General features: G+C 25.5%; 1 protein-coding gene across 1 annotated transcript; it reads left to right on the forward strand.

The window, feature by feature from the left end:
* Positions 1-1,800: 1,800 nt before the first annotated feature.
* On the forward strand, positions 1,801-18,546 carry SRAE_2000276300 (Plectin repeat and Calponin homology domain and Spectrin/alpha-actinin repeat-containing protein; the record flags this gene model as incomplete). The annotated part of the gene is made up of 14 exons (XM_024653871.1): positions 1,801-1,921; positions 2,537-2,598; positions 2,645-2,734; positions 3,567-3,871; positions 6,060-6,558; positions 6,793-7,167; positions 7,307-7,654; positions 7,769-8,332; positions 8,788-9,033; positions 9,147-11,174; positions 11,975-12,103; positions 12,272-12,331; positions 12,374-12,613; positions 12,658-18,546. The coding sequence occupies 14 exons, from the start codon at positions 1,801-1,803 to the stop codon at positions 18,544-18,546; spliced, it is 10,956 nt and encodes a 3,651-aa protein (XP_024507305.1).
* Positions 18,547-19,520: the final 974 nt, after the last annotated feature.

A 19,520-nucleotide genomic window follows, 5' to 3' on the forward strand; every position in this document is an offset into this window, starting at 1 on the left:
AGTATTCTTTTTTATATAATTAAATTTTTATATAATAAAGTTACTCTCACTTTTAATGGCATACTATTGTATCAATATTTTAAATCTATCTTATATATATTTACTCTTTTTTAATATACAATTAACTATCCTACCAATATACTTTTTTAATATCGCATTTGACCTTTTACTATTATAATACTAATTTATACTTACTTATGGAGCTTTTAAAGTTTTGGCTTGTTTAAATTAGTTTATTGCCTTCCACGCCACCAATCTTTTTTTCTATCTATAATATAATTCTCTTTTTTTTATATATATATATATATAAAACATTCATGTATCATTTTAAACATCCTTCTATATGATCAATAACATTTTTTGGTACTCTCTTTACATTGATACATTAAAAAAAAAAAGTTTTGATTGTTTAAAGATAAGACAAATTCCTTGACCAAATATGTATCATTATATAGAGAAAAAGGTAAAAAGATGGATGGCACTTAAACTTTTGAAGGTTGGCATTTATTCCTCTTTTTTAAATATAAATTAAAGTGACAAAATGTAATATTTTACCTCCAATGATTATTTTAAAATAAAGATATAATACTATAACATTATCAATTAACTTTCTCATTAATAAAGGTGATTTAATACTTAAAAAAAAAAAGATAAGTATTATTTTTACTCATTATTCATTTATTCTTTTTTCACTAATCTTTATATATATAATATACATATTTAAATAATCTTTATATTTTAGATTATATATTATACATTATTTTAATTTTCTTAAAATAATAAAATTATAGTATTTTTTTTTCAATATTATATATAAATGTTTAATTGTTTATTATATTTTTAAATATTCTTACTATTTATCTAACTTAACAAAGAAAGGCAGATAAAAAAAAGTAGATTGACACTTGTATCATTCATTCATATCTTCTTTCCTCTCTCCAAGTAAACTGTCAAATTTTAATTGTCCATTTGTTTAACAATAAACTTTTAAATCACTATTATTTGAAAATTTTATAAATCATAAATCTCAACAATTTTTTTTTTTTGAAGCAAATATTTACCTATTAATTAACATGTTAAATTCTTTTTTTTTTTGTATGCCAAGCTGATCCAATATTTTAGGAATAATATTAATTAAAAGTTATTAATCTAAAAATGACCTTCATTTAAATATTATTCTTAATTATTATAAATAATTATTTTACAATAGAAATAAATGCATTCTTTTAAATAATATTTTATCTAAATTCATTATCTATAACTTCAACTTTCTTTAAAAATTATAACTTTAATCGGATTTGGATAAAAATTTTACCTTAATCTGACTAGTAACACAACTTTTAATCTTCATTCACCGTTTCAAGAACCTTCCAAATATTTAAGCTCCCACTTACTCATTTTATTTTTGTACAACTCAAATACCCTATAACTTACTCTTATCAAAAAAAAAAATTTTTTTTCAAGTATTATTATTTTTCTTTTTTATTATTATAATATATTTTAATACTTTTACTTACTTTGCTTGTACTAGGAAAGTCCATTAAAATACGTTATTATTTATCTCAACTATTCTAATTATTATTGTATTTTATTATTCGATACTTATTTACTCATACTTTTTAGATGTCTATTTAGTTATTATTATTCACAATCAAAATTTGAATAAGTACACACTATAAAATATATAGACATTTTTCTACTTATTAAATATTTTTTACGAACTATTATTAATATTCACTTTTTTTTTTCACTTAAACCAACTTCTAATCTATTCTAATTATGTCTTATTACATTAATAATATGATATCTCCAACATCTAATGCAGGCTACAGATCAGATTGTTCCTCTGATCATACACAGATCTCTGCTCAAGAAAATGCTCATCTTGAACATTATGAGAATGATTTGGAAAAATTAAAAGGTATGTACATATTAGGTTTAATTATTTAAAAGGGTTTTTTTTTTTAAAAAAATTGATAATACTATTTAATTTTTTATTATATATAATTAAATAATTCTTCTTGAAATATCAATTTCTTTATATAGTAGTATCTTTTTAAAATTTTTATTCTTTTTTTTTTTAAAAATAAAATAGTTTTCAAAATTACATTTACCTAAACATTCCATTCTTATCATAATTTTAAGAAGAATTAATTTAATACTTTTAAAATGATACGTAAGATGTTGATAACAATAAAATTTCTTTGTGGTAGTTTGTTGAAGATAAAATATATAAATACCATTTATCTAATGATAGTATTATTTTTTTATATATATATTTTAATTATTTTACCTAAAAAAAAATGAGATATCTATATAATAATGATAAAAAAAATGTTTCCGTAGAGAGTTATTTACTTTCTTCATCTAAATCATCAAACAATGATAGTTCATTAAAAATGTTTGAGAGACTTGAAAAAAAAAGACTTGCTAAAACTGGTTTGTTATACTAAAAAAATAATTTTTTTAATAAATTTTTTTTGTTATCCTTTAAATTATAATATATATTTTTTTATCTTACTTGGAAATTTTTTAGATGAACGTGATGCCATACAAAAGAAGACATTTACAAAATGGGTGAATAAACATCTTCAGAAGGTAAGGAAAGATATATTTTAGTTAAAATATTTTTTTTATTATTTAGACAAATCGGAGTGTTACAGATTTATTTACTGATCTTAGTGATGGATACAATTTAATAGCTCTTCTAGAAATACTAACATCAGAAAGATTGGTATGTTTTGATAAAAATATTTTTTTTTTCTAGATATATAAATAGTAATTGTATAAAATATTTAAATTATTTATCATTGTATTATTACACTTTTTTTTAACCAAACACAATTTAACAAAAAATTTTTATCTAATTATACATTTTTAAAATACCAATTGCGCAATTTCTTTAAATAATACATTAATCTAATTAAATGTTTAAACATTTTTTGACACGAGATCATTTTTAAAGTAAACATATATATATAATAGATGCAAGTTTTATTTATAACTAAAAACATGTTTGAGTTAAACTCTAATATACACATATCATTTATATGAATGAGTAATTAAAAATAAATCATATTCAATTCACTTATTATTGATATTGAAAATTTTAAGAAAACAACTTTATATATAATTAATAGATATTTAATTTATAATAAAAATTATTTTATATTAATTAGAAAATTAGAGTACGGATGAATACCTTAAGGACAACTTTATACTTTTTAACCATTAACGTCCTCTATCAACATATATTATTATTATGATTTGTAATGATAAGAAATGATTAATTTTGGAGTAATTAGAAAATGTTTATAACTGGTTTTATACTTATAATTCTTTTGGATAAGTATATATTAATACTTATATTTCCATTTACTTGTTCATCAATTTTGGTATATTTAAAAACAAAAAAAAAAAGGCTTGAGAGAAAAATTTAGGAAACCTTTTTTTTTTTTTATTCTAAAAAATAAATTTTAATTTGCAATTAATGTTCCATAGAAAATGAGTAATATAAAATTTTTAATTAAAATTATATCACAAAAATAACGGTAAAATTTTTATAGCCAAAAGAAACTGGATACACAAGATTTCATAGAATACAAAATATACAAATATGTTTAGATTTTTTAAAAAAACAAAATATTAAATTTGTCAACATCAGACCAGAGGATATTCTTGAAGGAAATTCTAAATTAACATTAGGATTGATATGGACAATTATTCTTAATTATCAGGTCTCTATTATTAAAACAAGGCAAAAAGAGTTGCTGTGTCAAGATGCTTCATTTACCACATCTCATACAAATGATCCTAATAACAGTGCTACTTTTAGCAATAATTTTGCTTCTTTCCAAGCTTCACAGGTTACGTTTGATACCCTTATCACTTATGCTTTAAAAATTTCACACATAACATCATTCTTTTTTATTTTTGCTTCTAATATTTGTTTTATAAAAATTAAAGGAAAAAATTTGCTCTTAGAAAAATATTTATTTATATATATATAATAACAAAAATTTAAAACTTAAAATTATATAAAAAAAAGTAAAAAAAAAGGTTATTTATTTTTTTTTGTTATTATTCACAAAAAAAAAAATAATCATCTCTATATTAAGATATAAATTATTTTATAATTCTAATGTAATACATTAAACTAGACGTGTACATATAATATTATATATTTGTTAAAACATTTGCATTCATTTCTAAAAAATTCTGTTAAAATATTTCTACAAAACTAACTTTTTAATGACAAAATGGAATGATTTTATTATTGATGTGATTATTTAAATATAAAGAAAAGAATGATCTTGTCTAAATAAAGGCAAAGAATCTTGCTTGTTGAAGTGTTTTTAAACATAAATATATATATATATGTATATAATTATTAAACTTTTATTTTCATTGAAATATACCTTTATTATATTTAAGAAAGATCTTTTATTAAAGCATTATTTGTGATCCATAAAATTTCAAGAACTATGTCATTTTATAAACATTCTATTTATTATCTTTTATTACCACATTACTTATACATTCTATATTATATCTTATAACATGAATTCTTTATTTTTAATATTTGATACTTGAAATTAACTTCTTTTTTTTCTAAATCATATAAAAAATTTGTAAATATATTTTTATTACATTAATTACTGAGGTAAATAAATGTTAGAAAAAAAAAATTCCAGCTGTTTTAGGTTTCTTTAATATAAATTAAATGTTTATACCTACAATACAACTTTTTATAACATTGATGTGTAAATAAATGATATCTTTTACAAAATTTTAATTTTTCTTTTAACTTTTATTATAGTTTTAAATCTATTAATTATGTTCATTCATAAGAATTGTTAAAGTACTTTTTTTTTATCAACAGTAAATTCAATTGTCAGGAAGTGTACTAAACAATTTTATAATCTTCTTATTTTAAAAGTTCTTTTTTATTCTATTTTCTTTTAATTCTCTTCTTACTCATAAAATATTCAAAAAAATTGCTAGTTATATTTGTGTAGAAATAGAAAACAGTTATAAGTAATAAGTAAAGTAAATTTTTTAAATATATATTTGATATTTACATCTACCTATGATTATAAAATTTCATCATTTATTTTTTCATTTTCTAATATTAATATATATATTAATGTATTATATTATGGTAAATAAAGTTTTCACATTTTAATATGTATATTATTATATAATTTTCTAAAAAAGGACGGGTCATCATTGAAGCAGTTGAAATCACTTTTTGTAACAAACATTCATTATATATCTTCATCACCATAATTATATAAACATTTAAATATATATATATATCTTCATCCACACTGTAGGTTGCGCCTCCAAAAATTTTCAAGGGTAGGAATAACATTATTATAATAAAATCATTTTAAAGGAATGTTACTGATCATTGTTAACTCCCTCTTTTATTAAAAGATACAAACACTATTTTACAGAATCATTACTTGTTGTGGTATACACCCTAAAAGTCTTATCATAATTGCGCGACCAAAATTTCTTTACTTATTTAACATATATACATATAAATATAATATTTATTATATATATATATATATACATATAAAAATAATATTATAAATATATATATATATATATATATATATATATATATATATATATTTATATATATACATGTATTCTCAAAACATTCTTTATAAATGATTGCCGGTTTTGAAGTAATTACTTTTATTACACATATATTTATATTACGATCATTAATAACATTGACCATTTTTGTTTCATTAATTTATATCAATTTTATACAATTCTTTCGTTATTTATAAAAGGTTGATTAATTTATTATTAATCACCTTTCACCCTCCAAAATTTAATAATATCAATTGAATGCCATTAACCGATTTTTCTATATTCATTGTATATATATACATATATTTATTATTATTACAAAAATATTTTTAAAAAAAAAATTATTATATTTGTAGTATATTTTAAAAAGATTATTAGTTTAAATCAAAGAAATTTTTCTAAAATATCATGTATAAAGTTTTGAAAAGTTATACTAAAAAAGCTACCAGGAAACATGAAGTTAATGGACAGACAATTGCAAATGAAACATATCAGGATTCACAACAGCAAGTAGATACCAATCCTACTATGAATCATTCAAAATCAGGAAATGGAAGTGTATCTGGTAGCCATTACTCTACAGCAAAAACTAATGGTAATATACCTATTGAAAGGATAGGTCGTGATCAAATGCCTTTAGGTTTCTCTGGTCCAGAGGAATCTATTTATCATAGTGGTTCCCAATTTCGTTCAAATGAAAATTACCATCAAAATAATAATCATCGTCAAAATAATGATATTATACCATATCCATCTAATACAGGAAATTTTTCAATGAATCGTCATTATGATACCGCTTATAATGCTAATTTTGGTCAGGGATTCTCTGAAAGTTCTAGTTATGAAACTAGAGAACATTATGAAAGAAAAGTACAAAGAGTTAAAAAAACTAGAGGAGAAAGAGAAAGAAATAGTTTTAGATCAAAAAATAAATATGGTTCCAAAAATGTATGGTATTTTATTTTTGTTTATTTTTCTTCTTCAAGAAAATAGCTTCTTTTGCTTGTTTGTTTGATCATTTCTTAAAACTTAGGGAACCTACTTAGCAAATTTAAAAAAAAAATATATATATTTTTCTAAAAGCAAATTTTTACTAAAAAATTTAGAGTGTGATTTTTATTTGATGTGTGAAATATTTAATATAATTTTTATTTTATCATTAAATATAACATTAATTTTTAGGTATCTGAAGTTCTTCGTCACTCAGATAATGGTTCAGCTCGTGATGCACTTTTACAATGGGCTAGAAAAGCTACAGAAGGGTATCCCGGTGTAAATGTATCTAACTTTACAAATAGTTGGAGAGATGGATTAGCTTTTAATGCCATTCTCCATCGATACAGACCAAATCTAATTGATTGGGCAAAAATTTCTGATAAAAATGTTACTGCCAGAGGACGTCTTGACAATGCTTTTAATGTTGCTGAAAAAGAATTTGGTGTTTCAAAATTATTAGATGCTGAAGATGTTGATTGTGATCATCCTGATGAGAAATCTGTTATCACTTATGTTTCCTCTCTTTACAATGCCTTACCACATCTTGATGAATTATCAAGAGTAAGTTTTTTTATTAACAAAAATATTTTATTTCTATCCTTTAAATTTTACCATATTCTTTTTTTTATCTAATACTTTGTCCTGTTTTTATCCTAACAATACTATTTTAATAATTACATGTCCCATGTTTCAATTTTAGTATATGAATGTTATGGATAATTATATACAAAGAGCCACCTTATTACGTCAATGGATATTAGAAGTCACAAATTTAATGGAAGTTAAAAATGAACAACTATCTTACTCCAGTCCTATATTATTATTAGATGAATTAAATAAATTTGAATTAGAAGATTTACCACCAAAAGCAGCATTAAAAGAGGAACTTTCACGAGAGTATAGTGCAATACAAAAAGCACTTAATAATACGGAATATTTTCAAATTCCTAATGAATTATCTACATATACTATTGAAGAAATATGGGAAAATCTTCTAAGATCTATCCATTTTCGTAATTTAGATTTAGTTGAACTATCTAAAATTCAGGTTTCTGGTCAAAAAAAAATATATATTTATTTTTGTGTTTACTAACATAAACAATTTTCATATAAAATATTTTTTATTTTTTTTAAGATTATTTTTTAATCCAATTATTTTTAGGGTAATTTAAATGATTTGATTAGTAAATTAACTAGAGGAATTGGAATAACAAATGAAAAATTGGATCATATTTTGAATAGAATTGAGGATATTGAAGCTAGAGCTGAGACAATTAATGTACGTGAAGGTGAAAGAATTATTTCTGAGATTATTGATGATCTTAATACTCTTGAACCTACAATTAATGGATTTTTCGATGATGTTGAAGTTTTAAAGAGTAACCATCATCCAGAAGAAAGTAATTTTTACAAACAAGTATATGGTTTACATCAAAGAAGAGAAGCATATCTTGATAGAATTGGAGGTAGTGTATTGTCTAAATTCAATATAAGAACTGAAACTATTAGAAGAGAAAACATTCAACGTTTTGAAGCACAAAGAGAGACGTCTTTCAGAAGAGTTGAAGAGTGTATTGAGTGGGTACGTGTACGCATGGAACGCCTTAATAATATGGACTTTAATATGGATTTGGAACAATTAGAAGATATCTTTGAAAATCATAAACTTGAAAATAGAGACATTCAAGATTTTAGACAAGATGTTGATGAATGTATTGCACGTCAGGTATGTTTGAATAAATTTTATTTTAACATTTGATTCTCTTTATTTTTCCTTGGAAGTCTTTTTTTTTTCCTTAAATGGCATTGAAAATTATTCTTTTCTCATATTAATTTTAATATATAGTATTAAAAGTGTAAAAATATTTACTATCTCATTAGTGTTGTAGGCAACTTTTTATTAAAATATTAAATATATAATAATATATTTACCTAAGTAAAGTGGGAATTGTTGATATATAAAAAAATAGTTAGTATCATAATTTAGAAACAAGATATCACTAATGTCCTTGGAAAATTGGGAATATTTTAATTAAATTGTCTTTAACTTTATTGTATATATTTTTATTGAATAAAACAAATAACAGGTAAAAATTCAATTGATCATTGATCTTGGAAAAAAAAAGAGAGAATTAATAAATAAAAACATTTTTATAAACATAATATGCATATTTTTTTTAGGCTGAGGTAACAGTAGAGGATTCATATGAATATTGTGAATTACTTAGAACCCTTGAATCTGAATATCAACAACTTAGGGATTTGTCAGCAGGTCGTATGCTTGACCTAGATTCATTGATTGCCTTCATTAGAGCTGCTCAAATTGAATTAATATGGATTTCACAAAGAGAGGATATTGAAGTATCCAGAAATTGGTCAGATATTAACCAACTTGATTTACCAATGCTTCAAAATTATTATAAACAGGTTTGTTAAATTAGCTTTTTTATTTATAAATTTTAATTTATTACCGTAAACAAATAATTTTTTTTTAATTTTTATCTATTGATTAAATGTATTTAAATTTTATCTATTTTTAGCTTCTTCATGAAATTGAACTCCGTGAAAAACAGTTTAATGATGTACACAATCAGGGAGCTGCCCTTATTAATCAACGTCACCCTGCTGTTGAATTAATTGAATCATACCTTAAATGTATGTCATCACAATGGGAATGGCTTCTCTCTTTGTCTAAAGCATTAGAAGGTCACCTTCGTGATGCTCTAAACTTAAGATCATTTATGGAGGAAGCAGATAAAGTTGAACAATGGATGAAACTTCAAACAGAACATTTAGAAAAAAATTATAATCACAGTGATTTTTCACTTGATGAAGGTGAACAATACCTTGCTGAGTTAAATGAAGTTAAAGAAATGTTAAATAAATATCATGGAATTTTGATGGGATTAACTGAAAAATCAAGTCAAATATCTCCACTTTGGCAAAGAGGTGAAAGAATTTCAAGATCAATACATGTAACCGCATTATGTGATTACAATAGTAAAGATATCAATATTCGTAGTGGTGATGAATGTACATTATTAAATAATGATGATATGATCTATTGGAGAGTAAGAGGAATTGATGGTGTTGAAGCAAAAGTTCCATCTGTTGTCTTTAGAATACCTCCACCAGATCCAAGACTAACCAACTTCTTGAATCGTCTTCATGCATCATTTGAAAAAATGAAAAAATTATGGGAAAAGAAACATAGATTAATTAGATATAATATGATTTTAAATACTATGAAGACAATTAGAAATTGGGACTTAGATACATTTATGTCACTTGATCCAGACCAAAGAGATGCTATTATTAAAGCATTAAATGAAGATACGATGAAGCTTTTAAGTGAAATGGATCCAAATGATCCATTAGCCTTAAGATTGAGAGAAGAACTTAGAAGTACAAATGAGCATTTCTATAATTTGCTTAATGAATCAATGAAACCACCAGAGCCTGATCATTCATCACAATTTGATGATGCCTTTGGTTCATTAGCTAGAAAGCTTGAAGAAGCCTGGGAAAAATTAACTTCCAGAGTCAAGGAACCAATTGCTGATGATATGGACAAATTAGAAAATCATATTATGGACCACAAAGCATTTGAAGATGCTTTACAATCTCTTGATTCAGATGTATCAAATGTAAAAGAACTCTTTAGACAAATTTTGAATCCAACACCTTCTCAAAGAGCAAATAATGACTTTCTTACAACTAGATGGGAAGATCTTTGGGATCTCTCAAGAATGTATGTTGATAGACTTAAAGCATTAGAATTGGTATTGAATGGAATTCATGAAGTTAGTGATATTGTAAAACAACACGAAATTACATTATCCTCATTTGATGACTTACCTGCAGATTTGTCAAAATTACGTGGAGCTCATTCACAATTGGTTGAACTTAATATGATTCTTCAACAACAACAATCTATTGTTGACTCATTGAACAAAAACATTGCACTTCTTCGTCAACATGTTGCCAGAACAAGATATAATGCTCCAAATCATCCAGATGTTGATTCTCTTGATGAGCAAGTTCAAAATTTGACTGTTAGATGGGAAAATATTTCTTCACAAGTTCAAGAACGTATGAGATTATGTGAAAAAGCTCTTCAAACTCAAATGATATACAGAAGTGAATATCAATGTGAAATTGATTGGCTTGATAGAGTTGAAAATACCATAAATTCTCTTAGAAATCCTGATCATCTTAGACCAGAGGAATATCAAAGACAATTAGATACATTAATTGCTGAATATTCACAACTTCAGGAACGTACAGAAGCTATTGAAAAAGTTAATCGTGAAGGTGGTAAATTTATTCGTGAAGCTAAATTATATGATAATCGTCTTGGTGGTTTCCGAGATACTGTTATCGATATCCATGGTCATGGTATTAAATTAAGCTTTAAAAGACAACAACCACAACCACTAAATGGTGCTGATCAAGTTACTGAAGAATTAGAAAAACTTAATCGTCGTTTTGCTCAATTGTCATCATTCATTCTTGAAAAAAGAAATGAAATGCAGGTTCTTATCCAAAATTGGAAAAAGAAAAAACAGGTACGTTTTTTAAACCAAAAATTTTGCTCTTTTCGTTTTTTTGCAACAACAAGTCTTATATATTTAGACTAAAAAAATGATAAAAAAAATTATCATGATTTATACCACTAAACTCACCAAACAATAAACTGTTAACCTTTTGTTTTATTGCTAACTGCCAAATTTGTCTCTTTTATACTGTGAGTCATCCATAAATTTATGCTATAACACAGGTAGTTTGAAGTTAAAAGTTAAAAAAAAAGTGTTTTATGTTTTTTGTTTTTAATTACACATATTAATGCTTTAAGTTAATTAAAAAACATAATTGACAAAAAAATCACTTTATTATTTATAAACCTTAAAAATGTTATATTTTTTTATACATTTTATCTAACATTTATATTTTAAAAAAAAACTAAATCAAATTTAAAAATTAATCTCAAAATAAAAATATGTCCTATGTGTGTATTTATAAAATAAAAAGTTCTGAATTTTTTATCATTAACTATTAAAATTAATCATAAACAATTTTATGTTATCTTAACAATAAAAAAAAAAATTTTTAAATAATATTTATGCTTTTAATTAATATTTTATTATTATTTTGCTTTAATTGTACATTTTTTTTCTAATCATTTTTCTAATTTTTTTTGCTATTATTGTATAATTCCTATTCTTGCTTTAAAATTTATTAATCTCATTTACCACAACACTGCTACTTGCTATGATTGCCTTAAATGTGAGTGAAAAACATGATCATATGTCTTTGAATGAAAGCATGAAATATAACATCTCTTATCGACATTCTTCAATGGTTATAGGAAGAAGAAGATAAAAAAAGGGCTGAACTTGAAGCACAACGACAAGCTTTTGAGCTGGCACGTAGGAAAGCATTGGAAGAAGCTGATAGACTAAGAGCTGAAAGAGAAGAAGCTGAAAGACTACGTAGAGTATGTTTATTTTTCCAATTAATAATTATTAAAAAAAAAAGTTTTTTTTTTGTTGTTGCTTCTTTAATTTTTGGATTATCCTTTTTCAATTATCCAATATTAGTAACAATAAATTTAAAACTTTAAAATTCATGTTAATATACATTATTTCTAATATTTTTATTTTAGGAACAACAGGCTGAACGTGAAAGAAAACGTCTTCAGGATGAAGCTGATAGATTAAGAAGGGTATGTCAAATAAATTTTTAATTGTAATTTAAAAAATTATAGGAACAAGAAGCTGAACGTGAACGTCAAAGACTTGCTGATGAAGCTGAAAGATTAAGACGTGAGCAAGAAGCTGAACGTGAACGTCAAAGGCTTGCTGATGAAGCTGATAGATTAAGACGTGAACAAGAAGAGCTTGATCGATTAAAACGTGAACAGGAAGAACGTGAACGTTTAAGACGTGAACAAGAAGAACGTGATCGTTTAAGACGTGAACAAGAACTTGCTGACAAACTTCGTAAAGTATGTTTATCATAAAAAATTAAGATTTAAATATATTTTTTCAGGTTCCTGAATTTAACATTAACAGTGCTTTTGAAATGAATCAAGCGTCTAATCTAGATGATGTAGATGAATTTGACAATCTCGAAGCTGTCCCTGATAAAGCCAAAATTTCTGAATATGAAGATGAAATGCAAACATATTCTGAAGAGACAGAAACAAAAACACAATTCTATGAAATGGAAGGTATCCTTCATAAACAGACAGGTGAAATTTTAACATTTGTTGAAGCAATTCGCCAAGGCCTTCTTGATCTTCACTCTAATGGTGGAGAATTTTTCGATATTCATACTGGATCAAAAATATCTCTTGAAAAAGCTGCTGAACTTGGTTTAATCAAAGAAAGTTTCAATGATTTATTAAATAAAAAACTTGGAATCTACCATCCAGAAACCAAACAAAGTCTTAAGCTTATTGAGGCTATTCAACAAAATTTATATAATCCTGAGACAAGACAAATTACAGACATTCATAGTGGTGATGTTTTACTTGCAGATGAATTGATGTCTAAAGGAATTCTTAATTCAGAGACACAAATTCGTTTAATAACAGCTGGAATTCTTAAATTTCCACCAATGTCTTTGGAGCATGCTATTGAACAAGGTGTTTTGGATGTTGAAACTGGTGAATTTAAAGGAAAATATAGTTCAACAACTTTATCACTTCAAGATTCATTGATTAATTCATACATCAAGATTTCTAGTAGTGGTACACCAATGATAGCTGTAACATTGTCTGACGTCATTGACAACGGCTTAATTAATAGTAGTACAGGAGAATTTAATGATAAAAATTCTGACGACAAATTTAATTTACGTGAAGCTTGTTCAAAGAAGACAAATCTTTTAAATAGAAATATTAAAGAGATTACTAAGACTGATAATCTTGAAAAAATTTCTCTTGGTGATGCTACCGTAAGAAATGTTATTAATACTAGAACAGGAAACTTCACCGATACAGAAAATAAACAAGGAGTATCTTTACAACAAGCTAAAGATAGAGGATGGATCTGTAAACCAATGACTTTGTATGAACTTGTTAAAAAAGATCAAATTGATAGCACTAATCATTTCATTGATAAAGGAAGTCGTCAAAGATTTTCACTTTTACAATCCATAGCTTATGGTTTAATAGATGCTGATGTAAGACATATTGTTGATATTGAGGAAAAAGATGTCATTTCATTATCTGAAGCTCTTGAAAGAGGTGTCATTGAAGCTGATGGTTTATATCATATTGTTAATGAAAAAAGAACAATGTCACTTTATGAAGCACTTAGTGAAGGTCTTTTAACTAAGAGAGTTAAACATACTATATTTGATGTTAAAGGAATAACTAATACAGAGACTGGAGTTATGATAAACTTAAGAGAAGCAATTAGTGAAGGAATTATTATTCCACAATCAGAAAGATTCATTGATATTATTACTAAGGATAGTTTCTCATTATCACAAGCAGCTGAAAGAGGCTTCATTGACAAAGCACTTTATGAACTTATTTCATCTTCAATTGGAATGAAAGATAGTTATGGAGGTGATATGAATATTATTCGTGGAGTTTCTGAAGGTTTAATTGACTTAGATAAAGGTATAATTGTTGTTAAAGAACATGGATCAACACGTGAATTGACTGCATTTGATGCTTATCATAGTGGTCATCTTACACTTAGAGGTGCCATGAAATTAGCTTCCTTACTTGATATCCCACCTACTTTAGTTTCTTCTAGAAAGAAAGTAGATGGAAAAAAAAGAATTAGAAGACCAGGACAACATCATGTTCTTGGTGATGATCAAGTTAAAATTACACTTGCTGAAGCAATGAAACAAGGATTGATTGATTCAAGAACACAACGATTTAGACAAGGAGATATTGATGTATCACTTGAAGAAGCATTATCACAAGGTTTATTATCTGAAAATAGTGAATGGATCATTCCAGCTAAAGCTCTTGGAAATGGACCAACAATTGAGGAAAAAGTTGATGAATCTGTAACAGAAACAGCACAACAACTTGCTCCAAAAATATACCCAGATAAAAATATTGAAGAATCAGTAACTACTGTCAAGAGAGTTCGTAGAACTGAGACTTCAGCTGTTGGTGGACCAGGTGGAGTATCTGTATACAGAGCTATTACTGGTGCTAAAGGAGCTGTTGAAGTTCCTACTGACGGTTATCATTTCCGTGAAGCAGAAAGAAAAGGATTCATTGATTTAGATAATGGTATTATTACACCACCAACAACAGATAAAAAATTGTCTGTTGAAGAAGCTATTAATATTGGTTTCCTTGATGGTAATAGTATTACAATGACAGATCCAAAAACTGGAAGAGAAATTACTGCTACTGAAGCTTTTGAATCAAAAGTCATGACACCTCATGGACAAATAAAACACCATGGAAAACAATATTCATTGAAAGATGCTATTGAAAAAAATATTGTTAGAATTGCTTTTGAACCTCCAGCTAACAGTAGTTCTATAAATAAAAAAATTATACAGTTTGCTACTGGTAATGGTGCTATAATGAGTTTCAAACCTGTTGGTACTCCAATGATTGAGGAACATGAAACTGCATGGTCATTTGATGCTAACACTGGAGAATTAGTTGATTTAACTACAAATGAAAGAATTGATCTTGATAGAGCATTAGCTAAAGGAAAATTAAGTTTTGATGATTTACGTGTTCGTGATACTATAACAGGAAGAGAAATGTCATTTGCTGAAGCTGAAAAATGGGGTGTTGTTGATTCTAAAAATTCATATTATTTGGATAAACAAAATAATCATAGATATTCATTTACAGAAGCTGCAAAACAACATAAAGTATATCCAGCTGGAGGAGTTCCAGAAAATGCATCTGATGCCATAAATACAACTGTTAAAGTTCAAACTAGAGTAGCTGTAAGCAAGAAAGAAGCTATACCTATAGGAACTAACCAATTTGCAGCATTAACTATTGGTAAATTAATTAGATCAGGCAACTTTGATACAATTACTAAAATGTTTATTAATCCTGAAAATAAACAACAAATGACTTTGAAATCTATGATTATGAAAGGTGCTATTGATCCATATGGTACAACTATTAATGATAAACAAAATTATAGAGAATTGTCTCTTCTTGATGCAATTCAAGAAAATATTGTTGATGACATTAATGGAACTGTAACTGATACTAGTACAGGAAAAGTTTATGATCTTAAAGCAGCCCTTGAACATGAACTTATTAAAGATAAAGGAATTAAAGATTCATTTGAAGATAGTTTAGTTTCTGGACGTTTAAGTATGACATCTGGTTTATATACAACTACAGAAGGTAAAAAAATACCTATTCCACAAGCTATCAAAAAAGATTTGTTAGATGGAGATAGTTTAATGATTAAAGATCCAGCAACAGGAAGTCATATGACATATAATGATGCTGTTACAAAAAGAGTTATTGACCCATCAACTGGACATATTACAAATGTTCAAACTGAAGAAAGAATGTCATTCCCAAAAGCTTTAACTACTGGTTTGGTATCAGCTGCTGGAGCTACACCTGTTTCTTCATTTAGTGCACATAAAGGTCCACATCAAAGAATTGTTGAACAAAGACTTCAATTCACTCCTTATGCACCAGAAATTGAATATGAACAGAGTTCATCATCTTCAGCTCTTGCTGTTAGACAACCTGGAGACTCTAGTCACAAAGTTGTTGATCTTGGTGGTGGAAAACAAGTAACTGTTAAAGTTGTTAGAGATGCAAATGGTCTTGAAAAAGGTGAATATGTTGATCCTACATCTGGAATGAAATTTACAATTCAATTAAATTCAGATCCATTCGTAACAGAAACTAAAACAACTGTTAAATCTACAGCTCAAGTACAATCTGTTGAGTTAGAACCACATGCTGAATTTGTTGGTATTGACAGAATTCGTGATAAAAGAACTGGTAGAGTTATGTCATTAGCTGATGCTGAAAGATTAGGTTTAGCAAAAGTTGATAAGAAAGGTAAACAGACTACAAAAACATATGCTGTATTCCGTTCTAATATTCAAACAGCTGTCAATAAAGGTGTTATTGATAATAATGGAGGAAAAATTTCATTACAAGATGCCATTAAAGTTGGTATTATTGATATTGAAAAATTAACTTATAAATCAGCTAGTACCAAAGAAGAATTATCATTATCACAAGCCTCTAATATGGGACTTCTTGATATTACATTATCAGAAACTTTAGCTAAAGGAATTATTCATCCAGTTAATGGTGAAAAAATATCTGTTAAAAAAGGTATTGAAATTGGAATTATTAATAAACATACTGGAGCTGTTATTAATCCATTTACAAATGAAAAATTAACATGGCTTGATCTTGTTAAACCTGTATATGCTTCATTAACAATGGAAGGAATTTATGATCCAACTAAAGGATATGGTATACCAATTACTGCTGCTTTATGTGAAGGATTAATAAATTCTGAAGAAAATCTTTATGTTAATGTAATATCTGGTGATAAATTCCCTCTTGATCAAGCTCGTGCTAAAGGTTTAATTGATGGATCAACTTATAAAGCTCTTGTTGAACCATCAATACCTAATTATAAAACTGGTAATATGATTAGTTTAATTGAAGCTGTTAGACTTGGAATATTTAATCCACGTAATAAAACAGTTCAATTAAATCAATTTACCGTTACACCAATTTCTAAAGCTGTTAGTGAAGGAAAAATTTCAAAAGAAATTGGTGATAAATTAAGACAAGTAGAAAGATTGTCATTTGTTGATGCATTAGGAAAAGGAAATATTGACTTAGTCCATGATACTTTTACAGATATTGAAAGTGGTAATCAAATGACAATATCTCAAGCTGTAGAAAAAGGATATATTGATCCTGGAACTGTTGAAAAGTTTTCTGAAGGTGATGAAAAAAATCTTAGTAACATTATTAAGTCTGATGAATTTGATGAAAATAGTGGTAGAATTAGAGATAAACAAACAGGACTATATTTAACATTTAAAAATGCTATTGAAAGAGGAATCATTGATGGTGATTCATTAATTCATGATGTTGATAGATCCCAAACAGTAACACTTAATGAAGCTATAAATAGAAAAAAAATAGATAATGATGGAAAATATATACATAAAAATGGAGAAAAATTTAAACTTACAGATGCCATAAAATATGGTCTTGTTGCATTGATAGCATCACCAATGCAAGCAGCACAAGCTGTAGCAGATGCTATAAAAAGAAAAGATGCTGAAGGATATAAATTTAAAATTGAATCAATACCAAGTGAAAGTGATAAAAGACATTCAAGTGGTCCTAAATGGAGAACAATGGAAACGACTACAGTTAAATTAACTCCAGTAAAAAATGAACCTGGTTTAAGTACAAAAATAAGATCTAGTCTTTCTGAGGATATCAGAAGATCTAGAGCTGCTAGTATAATTGATGATCCACAAGGATTAGCTGATTTACAATTTGAATTTTTAGACAGTCTTAGAAAAAGTAATTTTAATATTGATGATGCTATAATTGAAAATCCTGCAAATAATAAAAGAGTTTCTGTAAAAGAAGCTGCAGAAAGTGGTTTATTAGATATAGTTACTGGTGAAATAGTTAATCCAAAAACTGGTAGAAGATATTCAATACCAAAAGCTGTTCATATGAAAATAATAGAACCTGAAGCTGGAAAACAAATAATGGAAAATCTCAATATGACAGTTGAAGAAATTTCTGGATTATCTCATGGAACAACACATGGTTCAAATGTAGATGATGATGGTAATAGAACATCATGGAGTAAAACAGTTCAATGGTCTGGTAATCCATCAGATTTAAGATCAAAATCACCTAATATTCAAACCAGTTACACTGTCTATAAAACATCATCTCATCTTGATTAAATAACAACCAGTGAAATACAATTTATTTTATTTCTTAAGTATCTTCTTTAATCACTCTTCAATATATACACATATACATATATATAATCTTTGCCATATCTTTTATAATTGTTAATTATATAATTTCAATTATATTTAAACTTCTATCATTTAATCATTGTATCATAGATATGTATATGTAAAATGTGTATAACTAAAATTTTTATATCCTAAAAAATTATATATAAGTTAAATTTTATCATTTTCAAACAAAATCACTTTTGCTGTTGTGTGCTTTGTTATAAAATGATCAAAAATTTATTTTATATATAACTTTTAAAGCTGCATTTTTTTAAACTACTTATAAAATTGATTTCACTTATTTTTAACCATCATATATTCACTAGTTTTTTTTTTAAAAAAAATATATCACTATCGAATATTATTAATAGAATTTTATTATTAAAGTTTCTTTCATTCTTTCTCTTTCTTTTTTTTTCCTCATTGATAAATGTAAAAAAAGCATGAATGATAATAATTGCATGATTAAATAATAAATAAAATTATTGTGGTTAATGAAAATGATAAAAAAAAAATGTTTGTACAAAATATAAAAGTAAAGAAAAAATTTTAAAATTTCAAAAAAAGAGACAAATTTGGGAAAAAAAAATTATTTTTAATTGAAAATAATAGTTATGTGTTGATATAAAATAAAAAAGTTGGGTTCATTAAAATAAGGGAATACTTATTATAAAATTAAAATAATAATGTTTTATATATTGTTTATATATTATTATTTTAATAAAATGAGGTATAATTTTTATAAGTTATAATATATAAAAAGTAAAATTTTTATTGTATAATAAGAACAAAGTGCTTCAATTAATGCTCTTGAAAACTTTTATAACATAAAATTGTCATTACTTTTGATTGATTTATAATAAGTCAATCTTACTTAATTTATTTAGCTAAATATTATTTTTTTTGGGATATTA

Source organism: Strongyloides ratti (assembly GCF_001040885.1).
Source record: "Strongyloides ratti genome assembly S_ratti_ED321, chromosome : 2".
In the NCBI taxonomy this organism is placed as follows: Eukaryota; Metazoa; Nematoda; class Chromadorea; order Rhabditida; family Strongyloididae; genus Strongyloides; species Strongyloides ratti.